This window comes from Furipterus horrens, unplaced genomic scaffold (genome assembly GCF_987537825.1).
Source record: "Furipterus horrens unplaced genomic scaffold, mFurHor1.1.pri manual_scaffold_5, whole genome shotgun sequence".
NCBI lineage: Eukaryota > Metazoa > Chordata > Mammalia > Chiroptera > Furipteridae > Furipterus > Furipterus horrens.
In genome coordinates this window covers 180,415,173-180,431,455 of record NW_028327175.1, presented here as the reverse complement: position 1 = coordinate 180,431,455, position 16,283 = coordinate 180,415,173, and the positions used below count along the sequence as shown (strand labels likewise).

At 44.7% G+C, this 16,283-nt stretch overlaps 2 protein-coding genes across 5 annotated transcripts in view; one reads left to right on the top strand and one right to left on the bottom strand.

The window, feature by feature from the left end:
* The window catches only part of SEC31B (SEC31 homolog B, COPII component), a 33,386-nt gene extending 24,734 nt beyond the window's left edge, over positions 1–8,652 (top strand). For all 4 annotated transcript variants that reach the window (XM_090278407.1, XM_090278406.1, XM_090278408.1 and 1 more), the window contains 7 exons: positions 4,552–4,729; positions 5,135–5,449; positions 5,708–5,766; positions 6,202–6,345; positions 6,621–6,731; positions 7,201–7,272; positions 7,501–8,652. In XM_090278407.1, coding sequence (XP_090134533.1) covers positions 4,552–4,729; positions 5,135–5,449; positions 5,708–5,766; positions 6,202–6,345; positions 6,621–6,731; positions 7,201–7,272; positions 7,501–7,680 — 1,059 coding nt within the window. In that variant the 3' untranslated portion in view covers positions 7,681–8,652. The remainder of the gene's footprint in view (positions 1–4,551; positions 4,730–5,134; positions 5,450–5,707; positions 5,767–6,201; positions 6,346–6,620; positions 6,732–7,200; positions 7,273–7,500) is intronic.
* Positions 8,653–11,571: 2,919 nt separating this feature from the next.
* On the bottom strand, positions 11,572–15,923 carry WNT8B (Wnt family member 8B). The gene is made up of 5 exons (XM_090279422.1): positions 15,909–15,923; positions 15,010–15,148; positions 14,068–14,193; positions 13,158–13,300; positions 11,572–12,962 (listed from the first exon to the last, which is right to left on the bottom strand). Exons 1-5 carry the CDS (start codon positions 15,921–15,923, stop codon positions 12,417–12,419), a joined length of 969 nt encoding a protein of 322 aa, XP_090135548.1. The 3' UTR covers positions 11,572–12,416.
* Positions 15,924–16,283: the final 360 nt, after the last annotated feature.

The window sequence follows — 16,283 nt, the reverse complement described above, 5'->3', positions numbered from 1 at the left end:
CCAAAACTTTTCCTATTTTCTTTCTAGAAACTTTATAGTTTCGTATTTTATATTTCAGTCCATGTTACTTTGACTTAATTTCTGTGTAAAGTGTGAATTTTAAGTTAAGCTTCATTTTCTTGCCAATGGATTTCCACATATGGAAAAAGCTGTTCCTCCTCCTTTGTATTGATTTTTGCTCCTTTGTAAAAAATTAATTGGGCATATTCATATGGATTTATTTCTCAGTTCTCTGTTCTGTTCCATTGATCTATGAGTTTATCCCTCTGCTAATACCATTCTGTCTTGATTAACTACCTCTGTGTAGTACACCTTGACATGGCATTTTATTTTTATTTTTCAAAATTTCTTGGTGTATTCTAGGACTTTGCACTTCCCACATAAATTGTAGAATAAGCTTATCTATGTCTACAAAGAAACTTGCTAAAATTTTGACAGGAATTGTATCAAAACTATAGAATAAGGAGAATTGACATCTTCACCATGCTGAGTCTTCCTATCCATGAACATGGTATGTCTCTCCAATGCTCTCCCCATCAGCATTTTAGTTTTCATCTTATAGATCCTGACATGTTTTGTTCATTTCAAACCTACGTACAGTCATACGTCAGTACTCGGCAGCTTCTTATCTCGTCAGACCTGGTACTGGTTGCATTTTAAGGAGAAAAAAATGTTTCAGCACTCAGGGCTTGTTTGGGACTTGTCACACTTGCTAGAACTTGTAGGAGTCATGATGCAGGCCTGCAAGAGAAAATTTCTTATGGGAAAAATTCGTTCAGTACTTATCGGTTTCGGCACTCTTCATGAGTTATGGAACTAATAAACAATAAGCACAGAGGCACCACTGTATTTACTGTATTTAATTTTTTTCTTGAGCAATTTAAAATCCAATGATATTGCATTTTCAATTTTGGTTTCCACTGTTCATTTTCATTATATACAAACGCAATTGATTCTCTTTGTGTTGATCTTGTGTCCTGTGACTTTTTAATGTTCAGTAATGAGTTTCCTGAACTCATTTAATAGTTCAGTTTTTTTGTGGATTCCTTGGGATTTTCTATATAGACAGTCATGTTGTCTGCAAATAGAGTTTTATTTCTTTTTTTATTCTCCCCAACCTTATGCCTATAAATTCTTTCCTTTGTCTTATTGTAATACTAAAATAAAAATGGTAAGAGTGAACATCCTTGCCTTGTTTCCAATCTTAAAAGGAAAATATTCAGTCTTCCACCATTAAGTATGATAGCTGTAGGATTTTTGAATATACTCTTTTTTTCCATTTTTTAATATATTTTATTTAACCAAATATATTAAATTTTTGTTTTCTCAACAAGTAATCAAAAAACATACTTATGAGATATTTTGCATCTTTTTCTCTGCTAGTCTTCCATTTCCACTGTGGTTTTACATATATGCACTTCTTACGAGGAAATTTCCATCTATTCCTGGTGTACTGAGTCATGAATTAGTATTGAATTTTGTCAGATTTTTTTCTGCATCATTTTATATAATCAAATGGTTTTTCTTCTTTAGCCTGTTGTTATGGTGATTTATGCTGATTGGTTTCTATATATATATTGAACTAGCTTTGCATGACTGGCAATAAATTCCACTTGATTGTGGTATATTATTTTTTAATATACATTGTTGGATTTGATTTGCTAAAATTTTGCTGAGGGGTTTTGTGTCCTAAGTTTATAAGAAATATTCGTCTGTAGTTTTATTTCATGCTGTCTTTGTCTGGTGTTGGTATAAAGGTAGTACTGACCTCATAAAATGAATTAGGAAATGTCTCTTATGTTTTCTGGAAGATATTGTGTAAACTTTATGTTAATTCTTTGATGCTTGGTAAAATTCTCCAGTGAAACTATCTAGGCCTAGGAATTTATTTTGGGGAGAGCTTTTTATTTACAAATTTCATTTCTTTAATAGTTATAGAACTATTTGTTATCTATTTAATCTTGACTGAGTTTTGAGTAGTTTGTAGTTCTTAAGGAATTGACCCTTTTTTTCCTAAGTTGTCAAATTTATGAATGTAAATTTATTTTGGTAGTATTACTTTATTATTCTTTTAATGGCTGCAGGATCTATTGTAATATTCCCTGTTTCATCCCTGATCTTTTTAACATTTAAAAAAAATTAAATTTATTGAGGTGATATTGGTTAATAAGATTATATAGGTTTCAAGTGCCCTTTTCTGTAATATAATACATCCTCTGTACATTGCATTGTGTGTTTACTACCCGAAGTCAAATCTCCTTTCGTCACTGTATCTCTGACCCCCTTTACCCTTTACTACCCCCCAACCCACACACACATTCCCTTTCCTTCTGGTAACCACCATTCTATTGTCTGTGTCTATGAGTTTTTGTTTGTCTTAAAACTTTTAAAAAATAGATTTTAGAGAGAAAGGGGAAGGGGGTGGGGAGAGAGAGAGAGATAGGGAGGCATCAATTTGTTGTTCCATTTATTTATGTATTCATTGGTTGCCCTTTATTTATTTATTTGGGAAGATTTTTTATTTTTTAATTTTTTTAGAGAGAGGGGAAGGGAGGGAGAAAGAGGGAGAGAAACCTTAACTTGCCTCTGGCATGTCCCCCCAAGTGGGGCCTTGGCCTGCACCCCAGGCATGTGCTCTGACTGAGAATTGAACCAGTGACCTTCTGGTTCACAGGCCAGCACCCGATTCACTGAGCCACACCAGCCAGGGCATTGGTTGCTTCTTGTATGTGCTCTGACAAGGAATCAAACCCTCAACCTTGGCATATTAGGGTGTATTGGGATGATGCTTTAACCAACTGAGATACCCAAGCAGGGTGTTTGTTTGTCTTGTTTGTTCACTTGTTGCTTTTGGTTTTCTATCCCACATATGAGTGAAATCATATAGTCCTTCACTTTTTTTCATCTGACTTATTTTGCTAAGCATGATATTCTCCAGATCCATTTTTGTTTTCATAAATGGTAGCATTTCATCTTTTCTTATGGCTCAGTAGTAGTCCATTGTATATATGTTCCACATCATCTCTATCCAATAATCTATCTAAGAATACTTTGGTGTTTTTCATGTCTTGGCCACTGTGAATAATGCTACAATGAAAATAAGGGTACCTACATCTTTACAAACAAATGTTTTTAAATAATTTGGATAGATACCCAGAATAGAGGTTGCTGGGTCATATCATAATTCTATTCTTAATTTTTTGAGGAACTTCTATATTGTTTTCCATGGTGGCTGTACCAGTTTACATTCCCATCAACAGTGCATGGGGGTTCCTTTTGCTCCACAACCTCTCCAACACTTGTCATTACTTGTCTTGTTGATAATAGCCATTCTAACAGGTGTGAGGAGGTATTTCATTATACTTTTGATTTGCATTTCTGTAATGGCTAGTGAAGTTGAACATCTTTTTATATATATCTTGTTCATTTGTGTGTCTTCTTGGGAAAAGTATCTGTTCAGGTGCTCTGCTCATTTTTAAATTAGCTTGTTTGGGTTTATGTTGTTGAGTTGTATGAGTTCTTTATATATTTTGGATATTAACCCCTTATTAGAGGTGTTGTTAGCAAGTATCTTCTCCCATTCAGTTAGTTGCCTTTCTGTTTGTTGACAGTTTTCTTTTGCCGTGCAGAAGCTTTTTAGTTTGATATAGTTTCTTTTTTTGTTTTTTTTTTGCTTTATGTATATTTTTATTTATTCATTTATTTATTTTTAATTTTTATTTTTGGTTTTTCAATTAGTTGTCCCATTTTTCCCCCATTGCTCCCGCCCCCCGAGCCCACCCCTTCTCCCACAATCATATCCCTCCCCGTTTTCCATGTCCATGAGTCATTTATACTCGTTCCTTGACTAAACCCCTCCTTTACTTATCCCCCTTCTCTCCCTCCCCCCTCTCCCCCATTGACTGCTATTCTGCTCTTTGTTCTATTTAGTTCTTTTGTTAGTTTGATATAGTTTCATTCATTTATTTTTGCTTTTACTTCCCTTGGCTTTTGAGGTCAAATTAATAAAATCCTGCTAAGACCAAGGTCCATTAGGTATATGTTTTCTTCTATATAATTTATTGTTTCAGATTTTATATTTAGGGCTTTGATCCATTTTGAGTTAATTTTTATGTATGGTTACAAATAGCAATCTAGTTTCATTCTTTTGCATGTGACTTTCCAATTTTCCCAGCACCATTTTCTGAAGAGGCCTTTTTCCCCTTCACTATATATTTTTGGTTTCTTTGTCAAAAATTATTTGCCTACATACATGTGGGTTGATTTCTTGGTTCTCAATTCTGTTCCATTGGTCTCTGTATCTGTTCTATGGCCAATACCATGCTGTTTTGATTATTGTTGCTTTGTAGTATAATTTGAAGTCATCAAGATCAGTCATGGCTGATCTTGATGACTTCTGTCTTCTCTCTTTATCTTTGTCAGTTTTTATAGAGATTTATAAACTTTGCTTTTTGGGGAACTAGCTTTTTATTTCATTTTTTTCCTATAGTGTTTCTATTTTCTATTCCCTTTTTCCCCCTTTGCAAGTGCTAATCCTTTTTCTCTTCACAGGTTCCCACTCCATCTACAGGGCCAAGGATTTTCACACCTCAGTCATCACTAGTGATGCCCTTGGCACCGTCCTATCCTGGCCCTTATGAAGACTCCAGAATACAGAATATAAGAGACTACAGGGCACCTGAGCCTCAGATAGCCCAGCATTTGCCCCTGGTCCCTGGTGTAAGGCCTGGTAAGTGAGTGAAGGATCTGTCTAGGTAGAACATAGAGGAAAACAATTAGCATGGCCATCGTGTATTTGGGAGACAGTGTGTATATGTAGTGAAAGGAGCTTGGGATTTGGAGTCAGAATTCCCAGTACTTACCGTCTTTGTACCTGTGGACAATATACTGTCTCTTTTGAAAAGTAAGAGTAGTTGTTATGTGAGTTATTTCAACCCCACAGGATTGTTTTGAGTCAAATAAAGAATACAGTAAAAGAACTTTGTATGTGGTAGATCTCCATACATATGTATTAATTAATCATTTATTATTATGATGTTTTAAAAAATTATTATTACTATTCCCCCGTCATGTGCTTTGAGTCTCTCCCAAATTGAAATTTGGTGGCAAATGACCTATTTCTCTTCCACTTCAGCTTTATCTCAGCCACAGCTGTTAAAAGGGCAAAGGGTACAAGCTCCTAACCCTGTGGAATTCCCTGGAACATGGCCTCTTCCTGGTCCCCCTCCACCCATGGCACCCTCAGGCATCATGCAGCCTGGCTCTGCCGCCCTTCCTGAGACTGCTCTACTCCTCCCTTCCCTTCCTATGAGACCATCAGGTGTTGGTCCTATGAGCTCCCAGCCCCCAGCCCCTCCTGTTAGCTTCCCGGCAGCACACCCTCCATGGAGGCCAGGTGCTCCATTCTCTAGCGCCATCCAGACCACTGGCATCTTGACTCCTCACCCAGGTCAGTCTTCTTTCCATGGCTTTCCTTTTCTCAGTCATTGCCTCCCTCTCCTCCCCTGCCTACTACCACCTTGGGAATCTCTTCCTCAAGCCATTGAACTGGGGTCCTTTGGGTTGGATAATATCAACTAAGAATGTGACTAGTCTTCAGAGGGAGGTGTGGTAGACTTCCCCCTAAAATAATTTTGATGGCATTCAGACTAAGAATTTCCAGTGTCCCTGACCATGCCCTTAATAATTCTATCTTTGTATTATATAGGGCCTCAAGATTCCCTGAAAAATGTTCCAGAACCCAGGGCAAACCTCCAGAGGAGACAGGTCAGTGCACCTCCCCACCCACCCCTTCATGCATTTACCAACCACCCACACTTGAGTTCCGTACAGAGTTCAGCCCAGTTCTTTCCATTCTCAGGCATGCATTCTGCCCTCTCTTTTCACACTCACTCTTCTCCCTTCAGCCCCCTCCTCTTTCCTTTTTCCATATACAGGGTGGGGCAGAGATAAATTTACAATTGTGAGTATGCAAAACACAATTTATTCTTGTATTATTATTTATTAATTATTGTATTATTTTCCATACGAACAACTGTAAATCTACTTCTGCCCCACCCTGTATACACCAGTTTTCCCACTTCCTGGTTTCTCACTCACTATTCTGTCCCCTACTCACTCATAATATCTGCTACTCTTTCAAACCAGGGCCTAGAGGGTCTCTCAGCTTAGACTCATGTGCCTCTTTTTTTCTCTCTTTAGTTGCCAGAGACAATGTCCCCGGCCCCAATTACTGCTCCAGTTATGAGCCTCACTTCTGAGCCACGAGGGATCCTTTCCTCACAGCCACCTGTCCCCAGTATGGCTCATGCTCCCCCTGGAGCACCAGGAGAACTTGGCTTGCAGGTGACAATGTGTTCTTCTCCCCTTGGAAACCTTCCAGCCCTCCTTGGGTATAGAATAGCAGGGGGCTTGGTAGATGGACCTTCTTCCTAAAGGTGGAGTCAGTCTATGAGCTGGGGAATAGAGAGGGGCAGACACCAAATGTCCTTACTGTAGAGGGTGCCGCCTCCCCAGCTCTGTTATGCTCTAGCGAGAACAGTGTGATGCTGAGTGACTGAGGACTAGTCAGTGAGAAGGACAGCTTGCCTCTCTCTCCTGTCTCTCCACTTCTTCCTCAGCAACGGCCACCAGAGAAGATGGATAGGAAGGAGCTGCCCCCAGAGCATCAGTCCTTGAAAACCAGCTTTGACGCACTTCTACAACGCTGCTTCCGGTCTGCCACTGACTTAGTAAGGCTGAACCTTCCCCATGATGCCTCCTCACACACTTAGCTGGTTCCAGGACCCCTGAGCTATAGATCAGTTCTTTGTGTGACTCTTTTCTCGCTGTCCCCTGATGTGTTGTCTGTATCTTATACTTATTTAATATCCATGCAAGGCAGGGGAGGGGGAGGGGGAGTGAACTTGTCTGAAGTCCAGCTCCTTGGTAGCAGGTCTCAGCAGCATTGAGACTTAACATCTAGAAAGGCAGCAGGGACTCCTGGAAGGAGGATCAAACCAGGAGTAAGGAAACTTGCCATTCATTCACTGGCCATGTCAGCTTGAGCAAGTCATTTACCCTCTTCGGGCCTCTAATTCCTTCTCTGAAATGAAAGAAGTAGCCTTAAGCCATTCTAGCTCTAATCTACTGTGATTCTATATAATCCTGTGTAGTGTTAGGTTTAGGGGCTAGAATCAGAATCCATTTTCCTCCCTGCAGAAAACAAGACGGAAGCTGGAGGAGGCAGCCCAACGTCTAAAATGTCTATATGAGAAGCTCTGTGAGGGGACAGTAAGTACACTCAGTGATGCTCCTCTGCCCCTTGCCCTTCCACCATCACCCATGGCCAAAGGGAGCACAAGTGTCCCCTCCCCTTAGGGCTCACCAACCTGGGTTCCCCACAAAATATATCCACCTTCATTGGACTGGGCTCTAGACTTAAGTCCTATCTATCCTTTCCATGCTGCTAGGGTAGGGGCTGGTTTGGGCTTACTAACCAAAGGGCCAATCCCTCTACAGCTCTCGCCTCACGTCCTGGCTGGGCTCCACGAGATTGCCCGATGTGTGGACGCAGGAAGCTTTGAGCAGGGCCTTGCAGTGCATGCCCATGTGGTGGGCTGCAGCCGTTTCAGCGAGGTCTCCAGCTTCATGCCTGTTCTGAAGGCCGTTCTCACCATTGCTCATAAGCTGCATGTCTAAGCCAGGCAGCCTCTTACCAGGAGGCCACTCTATTGGTACTTAACTCTTCTCCCTGCAGAATAGGGAATTTCAGAACAGATTCTTTGTTTTTCCCAGCCCTCTTTCTTGCTGCTGGGTGTATGATGCTGTAGGCATGGCCCAAATCAGCAGAGTGCCTGCTTTCTACTCCTGTGTGCCTGGCCTTCTAGAATCTGCCCAAGGCTTGCTCAGCCTCTGAAGCAGAGCATAGAGCCAATTCTGCACTTCCCCTAATGCTGTACTCTGACAAGACCTGGGGCAGGGTATCTTCTTCCTCAGGGATATTCTGTTTAAGTGGCTTCTAAGAGGGTGAGCAGGAGTCAAGTCTACCTCTGCAATATCCATCTTCTAGGTGTTTTGTTTTTCTCCTGTGGGTTATGAGCCTGACCTTACCTTCTACTTGCCTCTGACTTCATATTTCCAGCTCCATATTTCTCTGAGCCCCAGAAGCTGGAGTACAGTTGACTGTTCATCCTTTAACAAGTCATGAACATGAGGGATGGGTGCTAAGCATAACTGAGAGAAGGAACTTTGGCCCTTTTCAGAAGAAACATCTCATCTGCCAGCATTAAGAGTGGGTGAGATTAGGTGGGAGGTGGAAGGGGTGGCACACTGCCTTTTGCTGGGAGCTGTCTTAGCCTATGAGATAGGAGCAGAGGGACCACTGCCTATGGGGAACGGCCCCTGACTTGACCTGTCTGAACCCTGATCTAAGTAAGGAGTCCAAGGCCTTAGACCATTCATTCTGTGAGCATAAGCCCAGCTCTGGAATAGGTACCATATTAACAAGACTCTCTTTTAGCCCTGCTCTTTAAGGGTTGGAGGCTCTTGCCTCCCTCAGCCCCCACATGTCTCAGGGCTGCCTCCAGTGGCTGCACTTTCATGGCTGGATGCTGCATTTGAAGCACTGATGTACTCAATGCGCAATAAAGCTGCTTTGATTTGGTTTCCTCAGTCATCTCCCAATAATTGTCTCCGGGGTCCTATTTTGCCCTTACCTCTCTTCCTAGTCCTCTTTGTTCTTGGTTCCTGTACCCCAGTAAAGCAGGGGAGAGGCTTAGGGACAGATGAGGAGTGAAAAAAGTTGAAGAAAGTTGGGTGTCACTGAAATAGACTCTCTCCTTGCAGCATTTGTGGCCATTGCTGTGTGTGTCCGTGGGTGCCCAACGGCCCCAGGGTTTTCCCTATCCCACTTCAGGGCTGAGCTCAGCAGCACAAAGGGGCTGGGTGTGAAGCCAGGGGGTACTATCTCTAATCCTGTTGTAGATCCCATCATGTCTGCGGGCTAGATGTGTGTGTTTGAGAGGAAGAGATTGTTAGGCAGTATTTGTTTGTAAAGCCACTTGCTCTTCACATAATACTTGCACTAACTTCTATTGATGAAGCAGTGTGAGCCCCAGCAAAGTCCTTTCCCAAAGTGTCTTTGAAGCCAAGAGCCCATTGAAGGGAAGAAAGGCCGGGAGAGGGGATTAGTTTGTTCAGCAGCTGTGAATTTCAGTGGGAGGTTGATGAACTCCAAAGTCTTTGTTTAAATTAAAGGGGGGGAGAAAAAAGCCGCTGTTGGAGCGAGAGCCCCACTTGGGGCCCTGAACTAACACAAGGAGAAGTCTGAGCTGCAGGGAGCTGTGTACTGACTGCGAAGACTTTTCCCAAACACTTTCGGAAAAGGTGTTGTGAGAAGAGAAGGGGGCGGGGTGGGGGATTAGCATGTGAAATGAAGTTTTCATTGACTCCAGTGGGGGTAGAAGGCTATTTTAAAGGCATTTTGTTCTCTTATTTTCTCTTCTTGAGCTCTTTAGAGATATTGTTTTGCTAAGGCAGGCTTTCTTCCCCCTTCTTTCCAGTCTGCGGATTGCCTCTATGGGAGCCAACATAAATATTTCTCCTCCAGGAATGCGGGTTAATTAAAAGGAAATGAATGAGTGGAAGCATCCAATCCAGACCCACAATAGGCGAGCGCCCTGTCCTGCCCTCCCCTCCCACCACCAACAGCACCACCAGCGCTGAGCACGACCCTGTCTCTGTCTTTGCCCTAACCTGCTGCTAAGGCCAATTGAGGCTGGGATTCTTTTCAAGAAAAGAAGTCCCTGCCTGTGTGTAGGCTTACAGGCCAGGGACAGGAAGGAGACAGCGTTATGCAACCCCCCACCCCCAGTATCCTTGTCACTTCTCAGGACCTCCCTGTGCTTCTGTATTCCTAAAGAGCACACAAGAGGGGGGAACGGCCTGGGTTTCACTAGGCACCCCAGAGTAACTTACTAGTTGGTGGAACAAGCCAGACATCTTTCTCAACATCAGTTTATAAAACAAAAGGTTTGAGTAGCTGACCTGAAGGTGTCTTCCCAAGCAGCCATTCTAGAGTTGTCGAAGTTTGTAAAGGGAAACACAGCCCTAGGGATTGAGTCTGAGAACCTAAACTCTATGAATGCAGGTGGACAGTGTGGTGTTCACCACTTTATTTCCACTCCAATGTTTGTTGAATGAACAAATGAATGAATGGATAATGCAAGTAGGGGGGAAAAAGCAATACCATCTAAGGTAGCTCAGTAATGTTTTCTTTAAAGAACTCAAATGAATCTGGTATAAGTCATATCCATTTGGGAATACAAAACCACCCCTGAAGGAACTTCCTGGCAGTATGACATGCTTCGAGTACTGACCTAGAGCTATCAAATAGGAAGCACAAAAGTTCTATGTTGAGACACCCCACCCCTGAGAATGCAGCTTTTCTTTATAACATTGTACTTTTTAATATTTCTAAACACCTTGCCAGGATTTCTTACTGTACACTGTCAAATAATTCCACCAAGTGGGACAGCCAGGTTGGTATATGTAGCTGTTTGATGAAGGGAAGATGGGCAAGTTGGGAGAATGAGGAGGCCCAGATCAAAACTGAAGGAGGAAGCAAAGACCTTTTGCTGCTAGAGCTGGAAATGAAGCACTAGGAGACCCTGAAGGGAAGTGTGCTCCCTGTAAGGAAGGAAGGGGAACCTCTTCTCAGGAAGTGTTAGTAGGACCAGGCTACTGCCTCCATTTGGAATATGGGATCCCTTGCACTCACAGGTTGGCCCCTAGAGCCTTGGCCCCTGCTCCTTGGAGCCACACCTCTAGCATTCTCCTGCTCTGGGAGAAGCGGGATGAGGTTGTCTAGCATCTGACCAGTTCTGCTCAAGAGCAGACCCAGGGAGGGCCTAGCAGAAGAGATGGCTGGGAAACCCTCTGGGCTGCGGAGTGTCTGTCAGGGATTGGCTCTTCCCTTCCCAGAGCCCTCTTTCATAGGCAAGCCCCTGCTATATCTCTGAGATGAGAACCAGGAGACTCAAGGACCACAGCAGCAAGCTCTCACTACTAGTGAACCTATTAGTGGAAGATTTATGTGGCTGATTTAGTAATCCTTGGCAGATTAGCCTCAGGCCAGAATAACTACTTAGGCCATCAGGGAAGTGAGGCTCTAGGGAGAATGGTATTCTGGCAAGATGGGAGGGAGGGAAGAGCCCAGAGATTGTATTTTCCACCCGCCTTCCCCTTATGTCAAGAATAAATTCAGTACCTGGGGTGGGGGTGGGGGTGAGAGGCACATATCACAGTTACAGCAATAAATGAAAAACTCAAGATACTGAACTTCCTATTAGCAGCAGTTTCATTGCAGGAAGTTTACTTAAGGAAAGTATCCAAGGCCCTGAATCCTGACTGTTTGCGAACCAGGTTAGTGAAAAGGGTCCCAGGTCCTCCTTCTTTATAACCTGCCTTTAGAGGTGCAAATCAGGGTCCGAATGGAAAACTGGCTTTATTGTGCTCAGTCTTGGCTCAGAGGAACAATGACACTGGGGGAGAAGATGTAAAAATGGTTGCTAGGAAGAAATAGGTTAGGGGCAGGGAGAAGGTTGCTTTAATGAGTAGGAAATGACTGGCAATCTGAGTTTACATAGTTCCTAGACATTGTGGGTATGTGTCTGAGCACGGGTGATCATCTAGGAAAGTCATCCCCCTGGTAAAGTCCATTAGAGACGGTGATGGGTAGTACCCCTGGTTTTCAGCAAGGCAGCATTCTAGGGTTCCTACTTTCACCATCGTCAGCCCTTGCCTCTAGGAGCCAGTCCCCAAAGACATGCTTCTTCCTGGGTCAGTTTTCTCAGTTTCTCTTCAGGAAAAGGGGGTAAGGGAGAAGGGGACAGAAAACATTGGAGATTCCTGAAGAGTCGATGCCAACAGCAGGGAATCAGAAGCACAGGAGTAGCTCTGCTGAAGGAACATGCACCTGTGATAGAGACCTGACAGCAGAAAATGGGGTAGGGGTGGGGAGGGCGGTAAGAAAATGGGCAAAAGAGAAAAGCCAAGGCTTTCCTCGGGCAGGCCCTGTATATTTGAGAACGGGTCTTCCTGTTCCTAAGGCTCCATAAGCCAGGTCCAGCGTTACGGTAACTAGGAAGAGGTGGAGGAGCGCCTATTCTCATCCTCGTCCAAAGAAGATCAATAGCTCAAAATCTCAAAAGTTCTCACACTTAGGTGTGGGCTGTGAGGACGATCCAGACAGCTCCAGGAGAGTGCTGCAGAATTGGGGAAACAGGTTGGAAAGTGACAAGCTCCGAAGATGTCAGCGTCTCTCTCGGGATCTCTGGGCTTGCGAGTGCGGGATCTGCATTTCCTAGGTTCCTCTATTACTGGGGTCTCTAAAGGAAGCCAAGGACAAGGGGGAAAGGAGCGGGGAGAGGAGACCCTTAGGGTTTTCTCGCGGATTTGTGCGCCGCGCCCCCACGTGGCCGCTCCGCGCGGCTACAGAAGTACTTGGTGACTCGCCGGCGGCACTGCTCGCAACGCACTGCGCAGCACCAGTGGAACTTGCAGTTGCAGCTGGACACGGTCTCGGCGCGGCGCTCCTCCACCGCTAGCCCGCAATCCCCGCAGAGCCGGCGGCAGCTGCGACGCTCCCAGCGGCCCAGGGCCCGCCCGCGCCGCAGGCACTCTCGGCCTTCCGTGCCCAGGAGGCCTAGAGTTTTGTTCTCCAGGCAGTAGTCTGGGGAGTCCTCCAAGTGCACCAACTCCCGCGTGGAGATGGACCGAAAGGTGTCGGCGATGGCGCCGCGGCCGGCCGCGCTGTTGCCAGCACCTTGCAGCAGATCCACCTTGAGAGCTGCGTGGTACTTCTCCTTCAGGTGCGCGCCCACCTCCCGGAACTCAGGCAGCTGCAGCCAGCAGGTCTGCGTGGTGCAGCTGCCAGACACGCCGTGGCACTTACAAGTGCGTTTCATGGTGCCCTTCACTGCCTAGGAAGAGATAGGAGTGAGCGAGCCAGGGGTTAAGGGCGTGGGAAGTCTCTGCCTCTGGAGGGTTGCAAGGCGTCTAGCTAGTCTACACCGCTTTAATGTACCTCGTTTTCCCAACAAATGAAGAGTTGTCCTCACCTAGGGGTGGTAGTGGACGGTGCGATCTGCCTAACCACAAAGGGCTGTAGGACTCACCTTGCGGCCGGCCTCGTTGTTGTGCAGGTTCATGGCCGCCCGGGCATCCTGTCCCGTCTCCAGGGCATCGACGAACTGTTTGGATATTGCCTCTCCGAAGCCCACGTTGTCACTGCAGCCTCCCCACAGCCAGCCTTGACCCCCTGGAAAAGTGCAGGTGGAGGAAAGGTCGTTGAGCAGAGAGCGCAGAGCCTCCTAGGCAGCTGTTTCTAATTGGGTTTGGGGGATCTGGGATGGGGAAAGATTAAGGTTAGATGAGTGCCCATTCTCCAGATTAGTTTCAGCCTAGATTTGTTTTTGCCACTTTTGCGTGCCCACGTCCAGCCAGTCGCCTGCTCAGGATTTCATGACGTAAGTAGTTGCCGAGTGGATTCTTTGCAAGGTGCCGGCGGGCCCCTCTACTTAAGAGTTTCTGCCCTTTGGCAGTGTGCACTTGCCCCGCCAGCGATGGACTTCCGGAGGGGACAAAGTGGCGTGAACAAAAGGTGAGGAAAGCGTGAGCATTGAGAGGAAGTGAGAAAGGAGCAATTGAAATAATACGGAAAAACTAAGTTGGAATTTGAGTCGGAGGGCAGAGAGGATTAGAGAGGACAATGGAGGTAAAGAGTGGAAAGGAGACAAGCAACATGGAAGGACGTCCCCCCTATGTTTGAGAGAGCGACTGGATTGAATCCATGGGGAGTGTCATTCCTTTAAATTAAGGAAACTACTCAGTAGGAGAAGGGGGACCCACGCTACATTTAACCTGGTTTGAGATGATCGGGTTTGGCCTTAAGCAGGTCCGCCCTGATTTTCCTCAGCTTTAGAAGACTACAACTGTTCTTCACCCCACCCAGGTACCCACCAAGCTTTTCACTGTCTAAGTGAAATTTACTTGCCTGCCCTCCCAACCCGCAATATCACTACTCACCCAGTTGCCCGTTGCGGGAGTCATCACAGCCACAGTTGTCAAAATCCCCAAGACTGCAGTTTCTAGTCAGAGTGTACATGACCCCAGCAGAACTGATGGCATGTACAAATGCTGTCTCCCGATTAGCTGGTGGGAACCAAAAGTTGGTTGAATTAGAGGGAGGAGTTGCAACCCAAAGAAATACCAGTCATGCTACCCCCCTTTAATACAATCATTATCCTCTCCTTTCCCACCTCCATCCTATTTCCCACCTTTATAATGTACCTTACTCTCTTCCTGGGTCTACTCCAGCCCTGGTCTCAGCCCTTCTTTTCTCCCCTCACATCTTTTCAATTCATACACTTTATGATTAGGTGGCTAGAATTTTGTTGACATACATGGTCATAAAGGATTTAGGTGGGAAAGAGCCTGAGGGAGAAATGGGGGAGGAGATGAAGCTGAAGGCCAGATTATCAAGAACCCATCACCTGAAAAGAGCCTCTGACTACCAGCTCTTTTATCTACTGGCCTGGCCACTCTATCTGCTCCATGGGAATCTGGTCTCCAAGTCTGTTCCCACTTGCCTTGTACCTCTCTGCTGAGCCTGCTGAAGGAAGGAGCTAAGAGGAATGCAGAATTATGACCCCTACCTACCTCCTGGTGTTATTTATTTGTGAGGAAGCATTTCACCAACCGGGAGGCCAAAGATGATACAGGACTGGGGGTGAGACAAGGTCCATTTGTTGGGCAGTGGGGGTGTTGGGAAAGAAATATAAAAAAGCTCTCTAGGTTGGAAAGAGAAGCTGGAGATGGAACAGAGAAGATCCCAGTGAGGGAGATGACCTGAGAGTAAAGACTATGTGAGGAATTGGGGCGTAGAGGAGGCACGGAGCCATCCCTGGAGAGTGGGGCTCTAACCTGTGGCCAGGGGGTCCAGGGAGCTGTGGCCGAGGCTTTCCTTACCACTGCGAAGGCCGCCATGGCTGGACAGCTGCAGGGCTCTCTCAGGGCAGTTCCAGCGGTCCCAGGCAAACTGGTATTTGCATTCTTCAATACCGCTCTGGGCACCAGCTGCCACACTGCTGGAGTAGATCAGGTAAGCCTGCAAGGACACGGGCCGAAATTCAGACTCACAGCAGCTGGACTGGGGAGATATTTGTCCTAAAGCGACCAAGCCCCTCTCTTCCTGCCTTCCAAAATAATGATAGAGTAAGCAAGTTAAATATGTTGTCTCATTTAAAATCACGAATAACTGCGGAATAGAAACCATTTTGTAGATTAGGAATCTGAGGCTCAGAGAGGTGAAGTAAAGCAATTTTTCCAAGGTCTCGCAGACAGGAAATAGTAGAAGTCGGAATGAAATTCAGTTTTGTCAGACACTAGACCCGACTTTACTCACTATACTATTCTGCCTCTCCAAAGTGATCCGAAATTGCATAATTCATGAATTTTTCAGATGTTCTCATCCCATTGCTATCTTAGAAAATCACATTTTGGAACTAGAAATATCCTTAGAGATAAAATGCAGTATAATGCCAGCATTTTAAAGGTAGAAAACTGCATCCCACCACTGCACTGAGAAGGTTTTGTGACTGCAGCCTGACACTGTGAGAGTTGACTTTTCTGGTTCTAGAAATTCTGAGTATAAATTCATAATCAATACTGCTGAGCTCTTGGCTCTGACACTAATTTGCTATGTGGTTTGGGGTGTATCACTAACTCCCTCTATGCCATGGTTTTTCTGTCTGTAACAGATACAACATAATACAAGATGTAGATATAATAAAAAGAAATTGGCATGTATAGTCTTCAGTCAAGAAGCTAAGATTAGTGAAATCCAAACAAAGGAATTTTTTTCTTACCTTTGGACCAGTCATCAGGAAATTGTTCACTGACCTAGAAGAGAGAAAAGCCACAGAGCATAATGGAGATGCACCAACTCATTTCTGTTGCCAAGAGTTGAAAGGATTACTCCAGAAGATAGAATTTACAGGAAGAAAGGAAAAATGTTTTTTGCCAAGGAAAAATTATACAACTTATTTAATAAAAAAGAATATGTACAAAAGGAATTAGGATTACACTTCCTTTGGACTTTCAAAATTCCAAGTACCAAAAAGGTTGGGAGTAATGTTTGATCATTGTCTTGCCATGGTTAGGAAGAGTCCTAGCATTAACTCACTACTGTGTACCAGATGCTCTACTCTCTGTATTTTACATGTTGATCTTGTTAAATCCTT

Bases quoted from the DNA above. Each gene is read 5' to 3' on its own strand.
- WNT8B (XM_090279422.1), bottom strand. The intron at 14,194-15,009 runs GTAAGGAAAGCC...GGTTCCCACCAG, and splicing joins CCATGGCGGCCTTCGCAGTG to CTAATCGGGAGACAGCATTT. The intron at 12,963-13,157 runs GTGAGTCCTACA...ATCTCTTCCTAG, and splicing joins ACAACGAGGCCGGCCGCAAG to GCAGTGAAGGGCACCATGAA.